Source organism: Prunus mume, linkage group LG7, assembly GCF_029339155.1.
Source record: "Prunus mume cultivar Tortuosa linkage group LG7, ASM2933915v1, whole genome shotgun sequence".
NCBI classification, from domain to species: Eukaryota; Viridiplantae; Streptophyta; class Magnoliopsida; order Rosales; family Rosaceae; genus Prunus; species Prunus mume.
In genome coordinates this window covers 16,204,913-16,219,752 of record NC_142704.1, presented here as the reverse complement: position 1 = coordinate 16,219,752, position 14,840 = coordinate 16,204,913, and the positions used below count along the sequence as shown (strand labels likewise).

The 14,840-nt window shown below is 37.0% G+C and overlaps 2 protein-coding genes and 1 pseudogene across 3 annotated transcripts; 2 read left to right on the top strand and 1 right to left on the bottom strand.

Annotated features, from left to right (window-relative positions):
* The first annotated feature begins 508 nt into the window (after positions 1 to 508).
* On the top strand, positions 509 to 3,262 carry LOC103328878 (H/ACA ribonucleoprotein complex subunit 4 pseudogene; annotated as a pseudogene). The gene is made up of 2 exons (XR_016128607.1): positions 509 to 666; positions 1,249 to 3,262. The product of XR_016128607.1 is annotated as an H/ACA ribonucleoprotein complex subunit 4 pseudogene (transcript).
* LOC148915600 (uncharacterized) lies at positions 3,100 to 4,360 on the top strand. Its single transcript, XM_089041959.1, has 3 exons — positions 3,100 to 3,145; positions 3,629 to 4,088; positions 4,135 to 4,360. Exons 1-3 carry the CDS (start codon positions 3,100 to 3,102, stop codon positions 4,310 to 4,312), a joined length of 684 nt encoding a protein of 227 aa, XP_088898085.1. The 3' UTR covers positions 4,313 to 4,360.
* A 426-nt stretch (positions 4,361 to 4,786) lies between these two features.
* LOC103328880 (uncharacterized) lies at positions 4,787 to 10,560 on the bottom strand. Its single transcript, XM_089055943.1, has 22 exons — positions 10,291 to 10,560; positions 10,097 to 10,176; positions 9,852 to 9,938; positions 9,693 to 9,743; positions 9,465 to 9,582; positions 9,316 to 9,372; positions 8,843 to 8,907; positions 8,588 to 8,671; positions 8,297 to 8,347; positions 8,139 to 8,201; positions 7,991 to 8,037; positions 7,627 to 7,696; positions 7,469 to 7,531; positions 7,149 to 7,238; positions 7,027 to 7,065; positions 6,792 to 6,941; positions 6,633 to 6,710; positions 6,450 to 6,535; positions 6,003 to 6,051; positions 5,836 to 5,916; positions 5,585 to 5,678; positions 4,787 to 5,320 (listed from the first exon to the last, which is right to left on the bottom strand). The coding sequence occupies exons 1-22, from the start codon at positions 10,406 to 10,408 to the stop codon at positions 5,256 to 5,258; spliced, it is 1,686 nt and encodes a 561-aa protein (XP_088912069.1). The 5' UTR covers positions 10,409 to 10,560; the 3' UTR covers positions 4,787 to 5,255.
* Between the last annotated feature and the right edge of the window lie 4,280 nt (positions 10,561 to 14,840).

Below are 14,840 nucleotides of genomic sequence, written 5' to 3'. Positions count from 1 at the left end.
GACCACAAATTTGTCCACAATCACCTGGGCTAAAAAATTGCCCATAAATATTCATTCTTGGTGAAAAAAATATTCAATTTATGGCCCAAAAAGCCCCATAACACCTAGTCGATAGGCTCAGTACCGAACTGGTCCGACCAACTTTATCGGTTCAATCGACCTTTAGTAAACCAACGATAGTCAGTTCAATAACGATTTTGAATTGTGACATTCTAACAGTCGTTGATCGATTGTCGATTTGGCCGTCTCGATTCGATTACTGAACCAAGCCTAGGCCGCTACCGAACCCACACAGGAATTGGAAGTTACTACAACTTGTAGTAGGGTGAGAGGGAAAACGTATGTAAATAATGTTTTTTTTGTAGGGTTTGAGATAATGTCGCAAAGGAGCACTTTAATCTTTGGGGCCATTGTCTTTTAAGTCCAAATCAAGGCCCAAAGGGCAAAAATAATTTTTTTTTCTTTCTAAAAACAACAGTGAGCCCAAATCATTGAAGACCAATTTGGGTTTGCCCGACGACACATCAGTAAAAGGTGCTTTTAAACCCTCGACTAGGGTTTAGAGACAAAAGCGAAGCGAGTGAAGTGAAGTGAGAACCACAGGGTGGCCGCTCTCTCAACCTTTCCAATCCAAGGGTTTGCTCAGAGCAGAAATCAAAATCAAAGGTATTGGTTTTCTACTTGACGTTTGGAAGAGCTTTGATCATATTGGAACTTATCGTATTGTGGTAAACCAGAACTAAACTTTGTTCATATAAGAGCTTCTGAACCCTTTAAAGTTATTTATATATGGTTTCCTCATTTCTATGTAAGCGGAGAGTTTGATAGATGCGAAGAGTAATCTTTTTGAAAAACAAGTTAGAAACCCAGAACCTCTTTTGGGTTTTTCTGTTATGAAGGGTCTTATTTGGCCGTACTTCAAGTTGTTTTTTTTATGTACAAGTCTCTTCTTCTGTCTTTAGAAGCTTTGTTCATATTCTAGCCAAACACGTCATTGTTTACTTGTAAAACCCCCTGATATTGTGTTAATCTCTGGACTGGGATCTTAATGATAATGCTTTGTATAGGAAAGTCACTATGTACCTCTGTTATGAGTAATATGATTAATGAAGTTTTTTTTTTTTAACAAATGAAAAATCAGAGCTATTGTTTTCTTGTAAATATTGCCCAGAAGAAATTTTGAATATTATGTTGGGTTTTACCTATTGTTCTATTTATTTGTTCATTTTTGTTCTGTTTAATGTGCAGGAAATGGCTTCGTCTGATGATGAACGAACCCCAGTGAAGGCTGTGGCGAAAGTGACAGATACAGAGAAGAAGAAGAAGAAGCATAGAGACAAAGACGATGATTTAGACAAAGACTTCATGATTAAGCCCCAGAGCTCGACTCCCTCCATGGACACCTCCCAGTGGCCTATCCTTCTCAAAAACTACGACCGCCTCAATGTTCGAACTGGACACTACACCCCTCTTCCCTCAGGGTATTCCCCACTTAAGCGCCCTCTTGCCGAGTACATCCGATATGGTGTTATCAATCTTGACAAGCCTGCCAACCCCTCCTCACACGAGGTTGTTGCTTGGATTAAACGCATCCTTCGTGTAGAGAAAACTGGCCACAGTGGTACTCTGGATCCCAAGGTTACAGGTAATCTCATTGTCTGTATTGACCGAGCTACGCGACTTGTGAAGTCTCAGCAGGGTGCAGGGAAAGAGTATGTCTGTGTTGCACGCTTGCATTCGGCCGTGCAGGATGTTGCCAAGGTGGCTCGGGCCCTTGAAGCCCTTACTGGGGCTGTCTTTCAGAGGCCACCTTTGATATCAGCAGTCAAGAGGCAGCTTAGGATTAGGACTATATATGAAAGCAAGCTACTTGAGTTTGACGCAGATAAACATTTGGTTGTTTTCTGGATTTCATGCGAGGCAGGAACCTATGTGCGTACCCTGTGTGTGCATTTGGGTCTGCTTCTTGGAGTGGGAGGGCATATGCAGGAGCTGAGGAGGGTCAGGTCTGGAATTATGGGTGAGAAAGACAACATGGTTACCATGCACGATGTCATGGATGCTCAATGGGTGTACGATAATCATAGGGATGAGAGTTATTTGAGGAGGATCATCATGCCTCTTGAGGTGCTGTTGACCAGTTATAAGAGATTGGTTGTCAAGGACTCAGCAGTGAATGCCATTTGCTATGGTGCCAAGTTAATGATTCCAGGGCTGCTCAGGTTTGAGAATGATATTGAGGTTGGAGAGGAAGTTGTGCTTATGACTACCAAAGGAGAAGCAATTGCATTGGGAATTGCTGAGATGACCACTGCTGTGATGGCAACTTGTGATCATGGTGTGGTGGCAAAGATTAAGAGGGTGGTGATGGATCGGGATACTTATCCAAGGAAGTGGGGATTGGGACCAAGGGCGTCCATGAAGAAGAAGTTAATTTCAGAAGGGAAATTAGATAAGCATGGGAAGCCTACTGAGAGTACCCCTCAAGAATGGATGAGGAATGTGGTTTTACCTACAGGTGGGGATTCTATTGTTGCAGGCACTGCTGCTGCGCTTGCCACTGAACCTGCTCCGGCAGAGAAGGAGACCACTCTTGTAGAGGAGAAGAAGGAGAAGAAAAAGAAGGACAAACACAAGGATGAAGAGGAATCTAAGGAGAGTCGTAAGCGCAAACTAGAGGAAAGGGCCGAGAGCCCTGTTCCTGTTCCTGCTAAGAAAAGCAAAGGTGAAGAAGTTGACAAGTCAGAAAAGAAAAAGAAGAAGAAAAAGGACAAAGAGAATGGTGTTTTGGAGGCTTCAGATGTGGAGAAGTCAGAGAAGAAGGTGAAGAAGGAACACAAAGATAAAGTTGAAGCTGGTTCACCTGAAACCGAAAAGTCTGAGAAGAAAAAGAAGAAGAAAAACAAAGAGGCTGAGGAAAATGGTGCTGCGACTCCCGCTGGCGCTGATGACTTGAAGGGTGATGGCGAGGCTGATAAGAGTGAGAAAAAGAAGAAGAAGAAGAAAAAGGATAAAGCAGATGCAGAAGAGGATTAGGGGAAGGATTTAGGATTAGGAACTTTAAATGGCCGAACTTTTGAATGTATGCCTCCATCTACAATGAGAATTTTCGTATCTGACTTTGAAATTTTCCTATCTCATATATGTAAGTTTTAATGAACTTGTTTTTCCGCAGAACTAGTTTTTTTGTAGTTTAGCCCTCCTGTATTGCAAGCTGTTTTCTTCTCTGTCTGAGTAATTTCAATTCATAATTTTTCCCTTTTGTTCCTTTGTTTTCTTCCCTGAAACGCATGAATGAACATCCACTTCATATGCTGTAGGGTTTTTTGGGTAAATGTTCTAAGCTTTTGTGCTCTTCTGGTGTCAGGAAAGAGGCCTTTATGTTCTGCTTTGCCTTTTTGTTTTGCTTTGGCATTGGTGTGGCTGATGTTCTCGTAAATATGTTCAAAGTTGTATACAGGCATTGGTTATAGAGAGGTACCTCCTGTCCTGCGAGTCCTCATCACTTAGTCTATTCCAAACACAAGACATATTCATTATTCAGCACTAGATAGAAAATCAAATCAGCTTTTCTCATTTGTCTCTTTCTTCCCACACACATTTTTGTATCATCAGCTACCTAATTAAGCGGCACCTTCTTTTTGCACCAAATCATCATACTCAATTGTTGATGATCGATATAATGATGAAGATGTCCAAGAAACTATTAATGGTGATCATCATCATCATCATCCTGATGTGGGTCGTAGAGCATGGAAGCTGCTGCGTCTGGCATTGCCCTGGGCAAGAAAAGGCGGTCTGAAGCTGCGTCTGGCATTGCCTTGGGCAAGAAAAGGCGGTGTCTTCAGACGACGCCTCATGATGGAACTGCGGTTCATCCCCAACTTCCTCAAGAGCCTTGCTCGTCATCATCATCATCGCAATGATAATCAATATTACTTTGAGCGTCAGCTGTCCTTCGATAAGATTTCCATTTTCCCCACCCTCAAATTGAACCGTCGAACATCCTCCTCCATGCACTTCATTAATATCCCTTGCTTAAACCCACCATTAGTACTGGATTTTGATGATCACCATGAAATCAACATGATTAATTAGATTATGATGATGATGAGGAGGGAATGATAACTGAAGATATTACTATTATAATGTGCATGAAGAAACGGAATGTGCAGATTATGAGGATGAATTGGTTGATATAAAGGCGGATCAGTTCATAGCTAAATTCTATCAGCAAATTAAGCTCCAAAGACAGATTACATACTCACACTACTCCTCTAGTATTACTACACTCAGACGCATGCTTAATTAATATACAATACACCCACCACAAGCTACATCTCCTCCATCCATCCCAAATCCCAAATCCCAAATCTCTCTCTTTTCTTTTCCCATTATTTCTTGCTTTCATTATATTTTGTAAAAGAGGCAATATATTATTGCGGCATTTTTGTAGATTTGACAGGTTAATTAGAGTCTCTTCTCTTCTTTGTTTTGTTTTCTTGACACAAACGATATTGGAGGAGGGCAAATTCAAACACATAACATTGGATAGATGCAAATTTTTTAAAAACTACTCTTAACCACTTGAGAACTACCGAGTCTCTTAATTCGTCTTTTCATTTTGAACATGGTTCAGAATCTTAGGATGGAAGGAAATTGAACGCCCATATGATCATGATTCATGACCATGAGGTGCTAACAGACTAGAGCTCCTATCCTAATGTATCGGTCTTCCTTTCGCGCATACAGAGTATAGTGTGAGTCTGCGGCATCAACTGCAATATTGTACAATCATTTGGCCTTACTAAAGTAAACAACGTTACAAGTACATTTTCTATTTGATAAATTAAAAACAAAATAAAAATATTTTGAAACAATAATCTGTCATTTGTTTAGGGTTGAATCAAATGCCTGCATATTTTAAGTGTGAATAAATGATGAAAAGAAAATTCCAAGAGTTACAGAAATCCTTCCGAAAAATAAGAATTTGAATAAGCTTTGAACTGAGCAGCACGATAAATCGTGTACCACAGTAAGATAAGATGCTAGCTCCGCAATCAGGATCCACTTTCATCGTAAACTTCCGTCATATGGCGATCCATGTTCAAGTTTGAAGTTATGCAAGTGCACCGATCAAAGTAACAAAATTAGATAAGACATTAGCTTTTACTACACTAGGCCCCATCCACATCCACATTCAAATCTACCTTGAAAAAATTATCTGGGAATATTGAGACAGCGACTCAATGCTGTCAACTTGTATTTGGATGCTGGTCAAGATATGTTTCCAACTGCCCTGTTGCTGCCAAGATAAGACCTAGAATTGCAAGGTCACAGATGTCAAATGAAGTACAGAGACTTAATGACTTGATAGAGCTTCACTGAATGTAAATGGGAATTGTAAAGAGACAATCCGTAATGTACTTCGAAACATGGCCCAAGTTCTATATCAAACACTAGAGATACAGCAAGAGAAACATAGTAATTCGAAGATGCATGTTGCAGCTATACATGTCTCCCAGTAATAACAAGAAATGTGAGTACATGACATCTAAAGCTGATCACTTGTTTGTATTAGTACCTAAAAAGAGAGCTGAGGGCTTCCCAGGCCGTGATTTAAATTCTGGATGAAATTGCACTCCTACATAGAATGGATGGCTTGGAAGCTCTAAAATCTGCAGAACAGAAAAGTAACACAAATCATGTAAAATGTCAAATTTTCAAATTCAATTCTTTTCAGTAAATGGTAAGAAAGGATTGTGTGCAACTATAACCAAGTAAATTCTGACAAATGCTCACTACAAGTGAGCATAAGACCAGAAGAAAACCCACCTCCATTCGTCTTCCACTCTCATCCTTCCCTACAAATTTTAGGCCCGCTTCTTCAAGAATTCCAATAACATCTGGGTTCACCTGCATCATGACGGAATCATACCATGTCCACCACATAAAGGCACTTGTGAAAGATCATGTTTCACCTGAACTAAATTACAACCAACCTCATATCTATGCCGATGCCGTTCATCCACATACTCCGAGTTATGGTACCTAGAAATTGATAGCAATAACAGATTACCAATGTTAAAAAGTGGATGCTAATAGTGGAAAACTAAGAAGTTTCAAAGTGGCAGTCTTCTGGGATTAGTTTTGATATAAGCAGTCACAGATACAACATATAGTTGAGATGTCAGGAAAGACTTCCTGCAAAATAATAAACTAGCCAACAAAGTTCAAGAGTTTTACAGCATAAATGCAGTAAAGGTAAAAGTTCAATTGCGTGTGCCATGGGTTCTTCCAGACCGAAAGTGTTTGAACACATGGCACCTGCATCGACTTTACTGTATAAATGCAACAAGGTAACTGAACTTATAATTTGAATTTTCAGTAACAGACAGGTTATCTCTTGTATATCTCAAGTTGAACGTAGTAATAGATAATGAACATACAGCTTTGAAGTAATGCAATCAGGAGTCTGGAAAAGTGTTCTTCTGCATCCCAGTCTCATTGTTCTTCCCATATGTGTTCTTGAACCCTATATGCAGACATAAAAGAACGAACTATCACGGGAAGAATGTTGCAGCCATATGTATTTCATAACTGAATAGGAAAGCATCACCATAAATTTGTACCTCGGGCATAAAAACTACAACAGGATTTGGTGTATGTTCATCGAACTCTTTGCTGTCCGCCCTTTCTAAACTCAAAACCTAAAACAAGTAATTAAATTACGGGTGATATATGATCTTAAAATTAGAAGAAAACATGTTAGTGAAAGAAATGTCGCTTACGGATCTTGTGAACTCAATCACGGAAATCTGCATGCCCAAACAAATCCCAAGATAAGGAACATTGTTCTCTCTGGCATACTTCGCAGCTAATATCATACCTTTCACTCCACGATCTCCAAATCCGCCGGGAACCAAGACGCATGCAGAATTCTGCAAATGTAGAATAGATCGAAACATAATTACCCAGACCCTCAACTGTACTGGCGAGGGGATGATAATTTAGCTTAAAGCGTACCTTTAGAGTCTCCCATGCAGCAGCATGTGCTTCTGGTGTCTGTAGGAGAGAGACAAATCTAAAGTAAAGATAGTATGGACATGATATTAAAGCAAATCAGCACAAATGATGTGGTTCAATACCAGTCTGGCACTGTCATCTTCAAGGTCAGAAGCGGCAATCCAGTCAATTGATGGCTTTAAAGAACATGCGACGCAAGCATGTAAAAGGGCCTGCAAGAAAGTTTAGCCGTCATAATACGACAGACGTAAAGTTGGCGATTTATTAACAACAAAATAATCTAACAAGCATGTACGGCACAAAGCAACAGGGAGACATAATAGCACTAACTCATATATTAACTGAATGTTATATGAATAACTAAATTCTAAGGTCTAAACTAGAGATAATATAAACCATCTATCCAGCCAACGAAAAAATAGAACAGAAGTTAGCATCACACCTTCACTACAGATAGATATGAATCTGTAAAGCCAACGTACTTCCCCACCATGGCAATCCTCACCTGCAAATATCAACAGATTATCATCGGATGAATCGAAAAAGAAAAGAGATAATGTTCCAACATAGAGCATTGCACATTTATCTAATAACACTCACAGAATTTGTGAGATTATCGTAAGTCTCTGCCATCTTGGTCCAATCTCTTAGATCAGGAGGCATAGCAATGCTGAAACAGAACATTAAACACCAGTAAGTTAACATAGCCAACCTTCCTGTAATCTATATATGTAGCATTTCGAGCATCATAATGAATCACAAATGTAGTCTATAATCACAATTGCAATCATTAGGGAGGGAGAGAGAGCACAAATATCAACTAAAGGAGTCCAAGTCAGGCATAATTCTACGTAGAGATTGCTTTGTTCTCATTACACAGGAAGAATTTTAAACAGGCTGATGCTAATTATCAGTCCAGCACCAAAATTGAAGCCTTAAATCTGAAGTAAACGGTGAAACTTACCTTAGTAAATTTAGTTGTTGAAGAATTGAATGATGAGCATTTTGGTTCTGAACAGCAACGTGTCAAACAATAGTTAGAAGAAAACTTTAGACAAAATGTAAAATAAGTATTTAAGCCTCCAAGGAGACAGAATTGTTACTTAACCCACCCTAAGTAAGAGAGGAATGTGCCAAATGTTTGGTACATCATGGATATTGAGAATATTACCAGCCTGTAAGAAGACAAAAAAGAAAATATAAAACTTGTAATCAAGAAAACAAAGTTTGATGAGAAAAAAACCCAAATAGTATTAATTCAGCAACTTACTGCAACATGACACAATTGTGAAAGTTTCTCCTTCGTATTTTCCAATAATGGCTGCAATATAGTCACACACAAAAAACAAAAACAAAAACAAACAAAAAAATCATCTCCACCAAATTTAATCTTGACGAAATAATGATAGAATAAAATAGAAAGGGAGTCAGGTGGCCACACTGCGCCAATATGGGGTGTCGAAGCAAGACTTAAATGGGACCGAATGAAAGTTCTCAGGCTAAATTTATCTGCTTATTTGACTTGTGTGAGTGTAAGAACAAGATGGATGAAAAGAAGTACCTGCGCAGAGCGACATGCTAATAGATGAGGAGTCAATCCTAATCCTCTTAGAACCTGCACACTATGTTGGGTAGGCTTTGTTTTCTACATGAACGCACAGAGACACATACACAGAGAGTAAGAGTCAGTCACCCAGAAAAAAAGATGAATCAAATTCTTCAAAAGATACAGTCAACTTTATTATCTAAGATTACAAACTACTATGAGGAACTAATGAAGAAACATAACATTCAACAACTAAGCACAAAGTCTTACTTGCTCTCCAACAACACCCAGTACCGGGATCAGGCTCACATGAATAAGACAGAAGTTTTCTTGCCCTGAGGAAAGAATTAAATCCACATAAGCAGTTATCATTAACACAATGAAAATTCAAATCCAAGTGGATATCAACTCCATATGGAAATAATTGGTTACATTTAGTTCTGGATATCCCACATTCCATTACATCTATACACCAGAAAAAGCAGAGCAGCAAGCTCTCGATGAAGTTTAAACAGTGGAAGTATATCAAGTTTATTAGCGCTCATAACATATTGGACCAACAATCTAAACATGTCCTTATCAGATCTCACTGCATATTCCTACAGCAGTAATTGGATGATATATTTTGACAAAACAACATAAAAACATAATCACCAATCTAAATCAAGCATGTGGGCGAAGAAATGATCTCATAAATAGAACCATTAAAATTCCTCAAAAAACAGCATACACCACTGCCTTACCAACTGAAAAAGACAATTGGCGCAGAGCCTCAATGAATGGCCCGGATTCCATGTCACCTAAGAAGAAAGAAAATAGTTAGCTCTTGCACATAAACACAGAGAAAGAACAATGAGTCATGTAAAGTATCTATGTTTTAACTATCGCTTACCCACAGTCCCACCCAACTCTATAACACAAACATCTGCAGGGCCCTCATTTCCATGAACGGGAATGAGAGAAACTGATTCGACCCAGGTCTTAATGGCATCAGTGATGTGTGGAACAACCTAAATTGACTCAAACATGGCAGGAAGCCAAGCATCAGTAGTGCAATTGATAAAAAAAATAAAAAAAATAAAGTTATGACTCATTAACATTCGTAATTTTGTATCATCACCTGAATAGTCTTTCCAAGGTAATCGCCTCTCCGCTCCTTATCCAGGACAGACTGATTTCAAAAATAAATATGAGGAACCCATATTAAAATAAAAAAATCAACATTTCATGAAGGGGATACATGGAGACACATCCCTACTAGGAAAATATAAGCCCACACCTGATATATCTTCCCAGTGGTAATGTTGTTGTGCCTAGTAAGAGTGACATCTAGGAATCGTTCATAGTTGCCGAGGTCTAAATCAACCTATTACGATTAAAGTTTAAACTCAGGCACAGCAGCAGCATAAAACATAAAGATAGTATTTCAAAGGCAAGGTGAAGTATTACGTACTGTCTTGGCACCGCTTAAGTGTATCATAAATATTAAACCAAAAAAAGGAAAACAAGTCCAAAGCGAAATACCTCTCCACCATCATCGAGAACAAAAACCTCCCCATGTTCAAAGGGAGACATGGTGCCAGCATCTAGGTTCAAGTATGGATCTGCAAATTGTTGAACCAAAATCAAATTAATAAAGAAAAAAATTGAAGCATTTATAGTAGAGATAGTAAGAAAGAAAGAGAAAAAAAGAAGAAGAAGAAGAAGAAGAAGAAAACCGATTTTGATGGAGGTGACGCGAAGGCCACAGGCTTTGAGGATGACGCCTATACTGCTGGCAGTGACGCCTTTGCCCAGCCCACTCACCACACCACCTGTTACCAAAACGTACTTCATTCTATCCTACTCTTCCTGCCTCACACTCTCTCTCTCTCTCTCTCTCTCTCTCTCTCACACACACACACACACACACACACACACACACAAACACGCTCCCTCTCTCTCTCACAGTCTGTGTGCTTCTCTGGCTGCAGAATTGAATTTGGAGTTGTAAACGTTTTGTTTTGTGTTTATGTCTGAGCGGGAAACGTTATACGAGTCATTCTCCAAAAGGAATAAAGCCCATTAACCCTAAAGCCATATCTTTACTTCTCTCATATTTTGTCTCTTTCTTCTTCCACAAATTTCATAAGATAATACCCAGACCTAGACATAAGTAACAGTTGTATAAAAAAACCCATGTTTGAGCTAAACTATTATTGAAAACATAGATAATCACGATCTCATACCACTATTGATCCTAAAATCTTGTTCTATTCTTTGCATTATTGCTCACTGATCACCAAGAATTCCCAAATCGAATGTTGTAATTTTAAATTTTCAACTTTTTGGGTGTGTTTATAAATGCGTGTTGCCAAGGGGAAAGAACAAGGGGAAGATGGGTTTTGACTAGAAGATGGAATAGTTTGAATGTGTGTATTTGTAATTTTATGATGTGGTTTTGGGTGTGTTTAAATAAAGTGTTTTGGGTGTTGGGTTTTTTTATAATTTCATCCTCCATTTGGGGTGTTTTAGTGAAACTCCCATAATATAAGGGTGTAACCCCAGTATAGTTAAATTAGGAAATAAGATAAAATCCTAATTATAGTCCTAAAGACATAAATCTCTTAATTAAATTATGATCTTGTTTAACTGTTCCAAAAGAACTCTCAAACGGGCCCTTAGTTTGGTATTGCTGTCCTTTAAAAAAAAATTGCTTCTCCAAGATCTGTAGCCACTTAACCACCATGCTAGTCATCACTTTATGATTATAAACTATGGAATCTCGTATTTATAATACTTGCGAGCTGTTTCTCGAAATAGAAATTAACATAATTACTTATTGTTTTATATTGTTGATCAGTTACTTAATTACTTAATATAATTTATTTCTTTTCTATTTAATCTATTTAATGTTATTGATTATTTTATTATTCATTATAAGTACTTACATTACCAAATTCTCCTTCAAATTGTTGCTTATTACTTAAATCTCTTTAATCATTTTCATTATTTACTATTTAATTATTCCTTGCATAAATTTATTTATGTTCTTAGTTAATTTTCAATATTCACTATTATTTTTTAAGCACGGTAAAGTGCCTAATTTTCATAAAAAATCAAATTAGTTTACATCTTTAATTATTGTTCAATTTTTGATAAATAATAAATATAAGAACGTGTACCATTTCCAGTGAATAACGTGAAATAAATTGTTGCTTAATTACTTAAATCTCTATAATCATTTTCTTTATTTCCTATTTAATTCTTCCTTGGATAAATTTATTTATGTTCTTAGTTAATTTTCAATCTTCACTATTATTTTTTAAGCATGGAAAAGTGCCTAATTTTCATGACAAATCAAGTTGGTTTACATCTTTAATTATGTTTCAATTTTTGATAAAATAATAAATATAAGAATGTGTACTATGTTCATTGAATAACGTGAAATAAGGTTATCTTACCATGCAATTTATAAAGTGTAAAATATTGTACTGAAAAATGATAAATAAATTACTAGGCGGTGTTCAATTCTCTTTCATAATTACTCTAGATTTTCTAAGTCACAGAGTTTGTCAGCTCGCAATATAATCAACTTAAATCACTTAAACCCACTATGCAATGCATTTCCTTCCAATTTTTTGTGTCAAAATAATAGATGATTGACTAAATGGACTTGTTCTAAAGTTTCATTAAAAATTTCCATGTATTTATCACAATTTCCGTGGTTTTTATCCAATTTTTATCTATATCGATATTTTCCGGATATTTTTGTGTTTTTGAACCACCGATGATTCCGGAACTATCGATATTTAAGAGCTTGTATGTAGGGACTTGATTAGGATACAACCCTAACTTATGATAATGTTCACTAGGAGTATCAATTGGTTTACAATCCAACATTCCAGTCTCTGCAAGTAAATCCAAAACATACTTTCTTTGGGACAGAAAGATACCATATTTAGATATGGCAACTTCAATCTCAAGAAAGCACTTCAAATCACCCAATGACTTCATCTAAAACTCGGAAGCCATATACTTCTGAAGATTTTGCATTTCTGCCTGATCAACTTCAATCACAATCATATCATCAACATAAGTAATTAAAGTCGTCAATTTACCTTTATGACACTTAGAAATAAAATATGGTCTGAGTTACTCTGCATATACCCAACTTTCTTAATAGATACTGCAAACCTCCCAAACCATGCTCTTGGAGACTACTTTAATCCATATAAGAATTTTCGCAACTTACACACAACACCCTCCTTGGAGGTCACAAGAATACAAGGGGGAAGATCCATATATATTTCTTCCTTGAGCTCACCATGTTGGAACACATTTTTTGCATCAAACTGTAACAAGCCCAGTCACGATTAGCAGTCAGGGACAAGAGTACACGCACAGTATTGAGCTTTGCTACTGGAGCAAAAGTCTCCAAATAATCTACTTCATAGGTCTGAGTATAACCTTTTGCCACCAATCTAGCCTTGTAATGGTCAATGGAATCATCAGCCTTATGCTTCAAAGTAAACACCCATCTGCATTGCAAAATAACTAAATCTTATGTTTTATTCTTGTTCAAGGCATCCATCAATTTAGGGTTAGATAAAGCATCTGGTAGCTTAGTTGGCACACATACACTAGATAATTGACACAAATAAGATTCATATGACTTAGATAAACAATAAGTTGACACATAGTGGCTAATAAGATATTTAGACTTGCATTAGGTTTTTTACGAGTGGTACCTGGGGACAACTTGTTAGCTGTACGATCTTTAATATTATTGTGCATATTTTGATGATAATTTTTTTTTTCCTTATTTATCTAATGTATTTCAAGTGTGATAAGTTGTAAGGAGCAGGTATTCTCAAATGGATCAAAAACACTGTACACACTGGAAGACTTTTGGAACATTGAAGCAAGAAGCCGATACTCAAGCAGATATTTCTTCAATACGGAAGAGTTAGGTTATTCTTGTAAAACTCTTTGTAAATTGAACATCTAAGGCTCTTTACCTAGATTGACCTTAGGTTCCTTCATGCATTCATATCATACATGCAAAATTGTTTTATCTAATTTTGGCTAAGTATGAAAAATACTTTTTCAGAATTATCATTTTCTAAAGATAATTTTTGGCGGCTTTTGTTCCCTACATATCAAATAAGAACACATGATTTTATGAGATTTTTATATGAAGTATATACTGACTTTATAAGCCTTCATTTTTATTCCAAATCGCATGTTGAACTAAAACCGATTTTTTATATTTTGATTTGGTGGGAATTTGATTATCTAGTATTTTTATTTGAATCCAAATGGGGGTACTTCCTTATTTACATTGTAAACTTAAGTAATGGAGTATTATAAAAATAAATGAAAGTGAAAATACAAAGACATTTGTTTTCCAACAACTATATTTCCAAACAGCTATATTCTTAACGGCTCTATCTTTCCAACATCTATATTTCCATACTTATAAATATGTATTCAGATTTTTGGTGAAGACAACAACTCAACATATTCATTCAAGCTTACAAGCATTCATCTTACTATGAATATCATTTTCTCTTGAGCTATTCCTTGTTCAAATTCATACGAGAGTTATAGTGTCCAAAATTACGTTTGTAATCACCTACTCAGAAAGGAGGGTTATCTTTGTGTGAGGTTCAATTGTATATCTCTCTCAAATAAGAGAGATTTTTGTTCCGATTCGAACTTGTAAAAAGGGATGATTTCACTCTGTGAGCGGCGGACCTACAGAGGCGCAAGGAGGAGCAGTTGCACCTCCCCTTGCCGTAAATCCTGTGAAAAGGCTGGATTATGCACCTCTGCTGGTCCCAAGGTTCTGCATCTGAGGTGTGTTGCAGGGGGTTTCAAAACGAGGAAGATGACTTGGGCTTTATGTTTTCAATTTTTTGCAGCACAAATGACGTCGTCTTTGTTATCCTCCAGCTCAAAAGGTGTTTAATGAAATGGGGAGTATTGATTGATGCAATTCTGACTTTTGGCAAATTACCACTGTAACCATCTTATTATCCTCCAGCTGAAAAAACGTTTTAATTATCCCATAATCAATTAACCATGTGAGCAAATTAGGATTCCCTTCCATCTAGAAAACCCACAACCCAAATCTCTCGAAGATTTCTTCAGTGCAAATTTAAGTGCTGATGGGTTAGTCTTGAAGATATATTTTATGAGGTAATATTTCTTGTTGCTTTTACAGGTTATTATTTCTCACTTTTATATTTTGGGATTGCTTATTCTGCTTAGATGAATAAGTGCG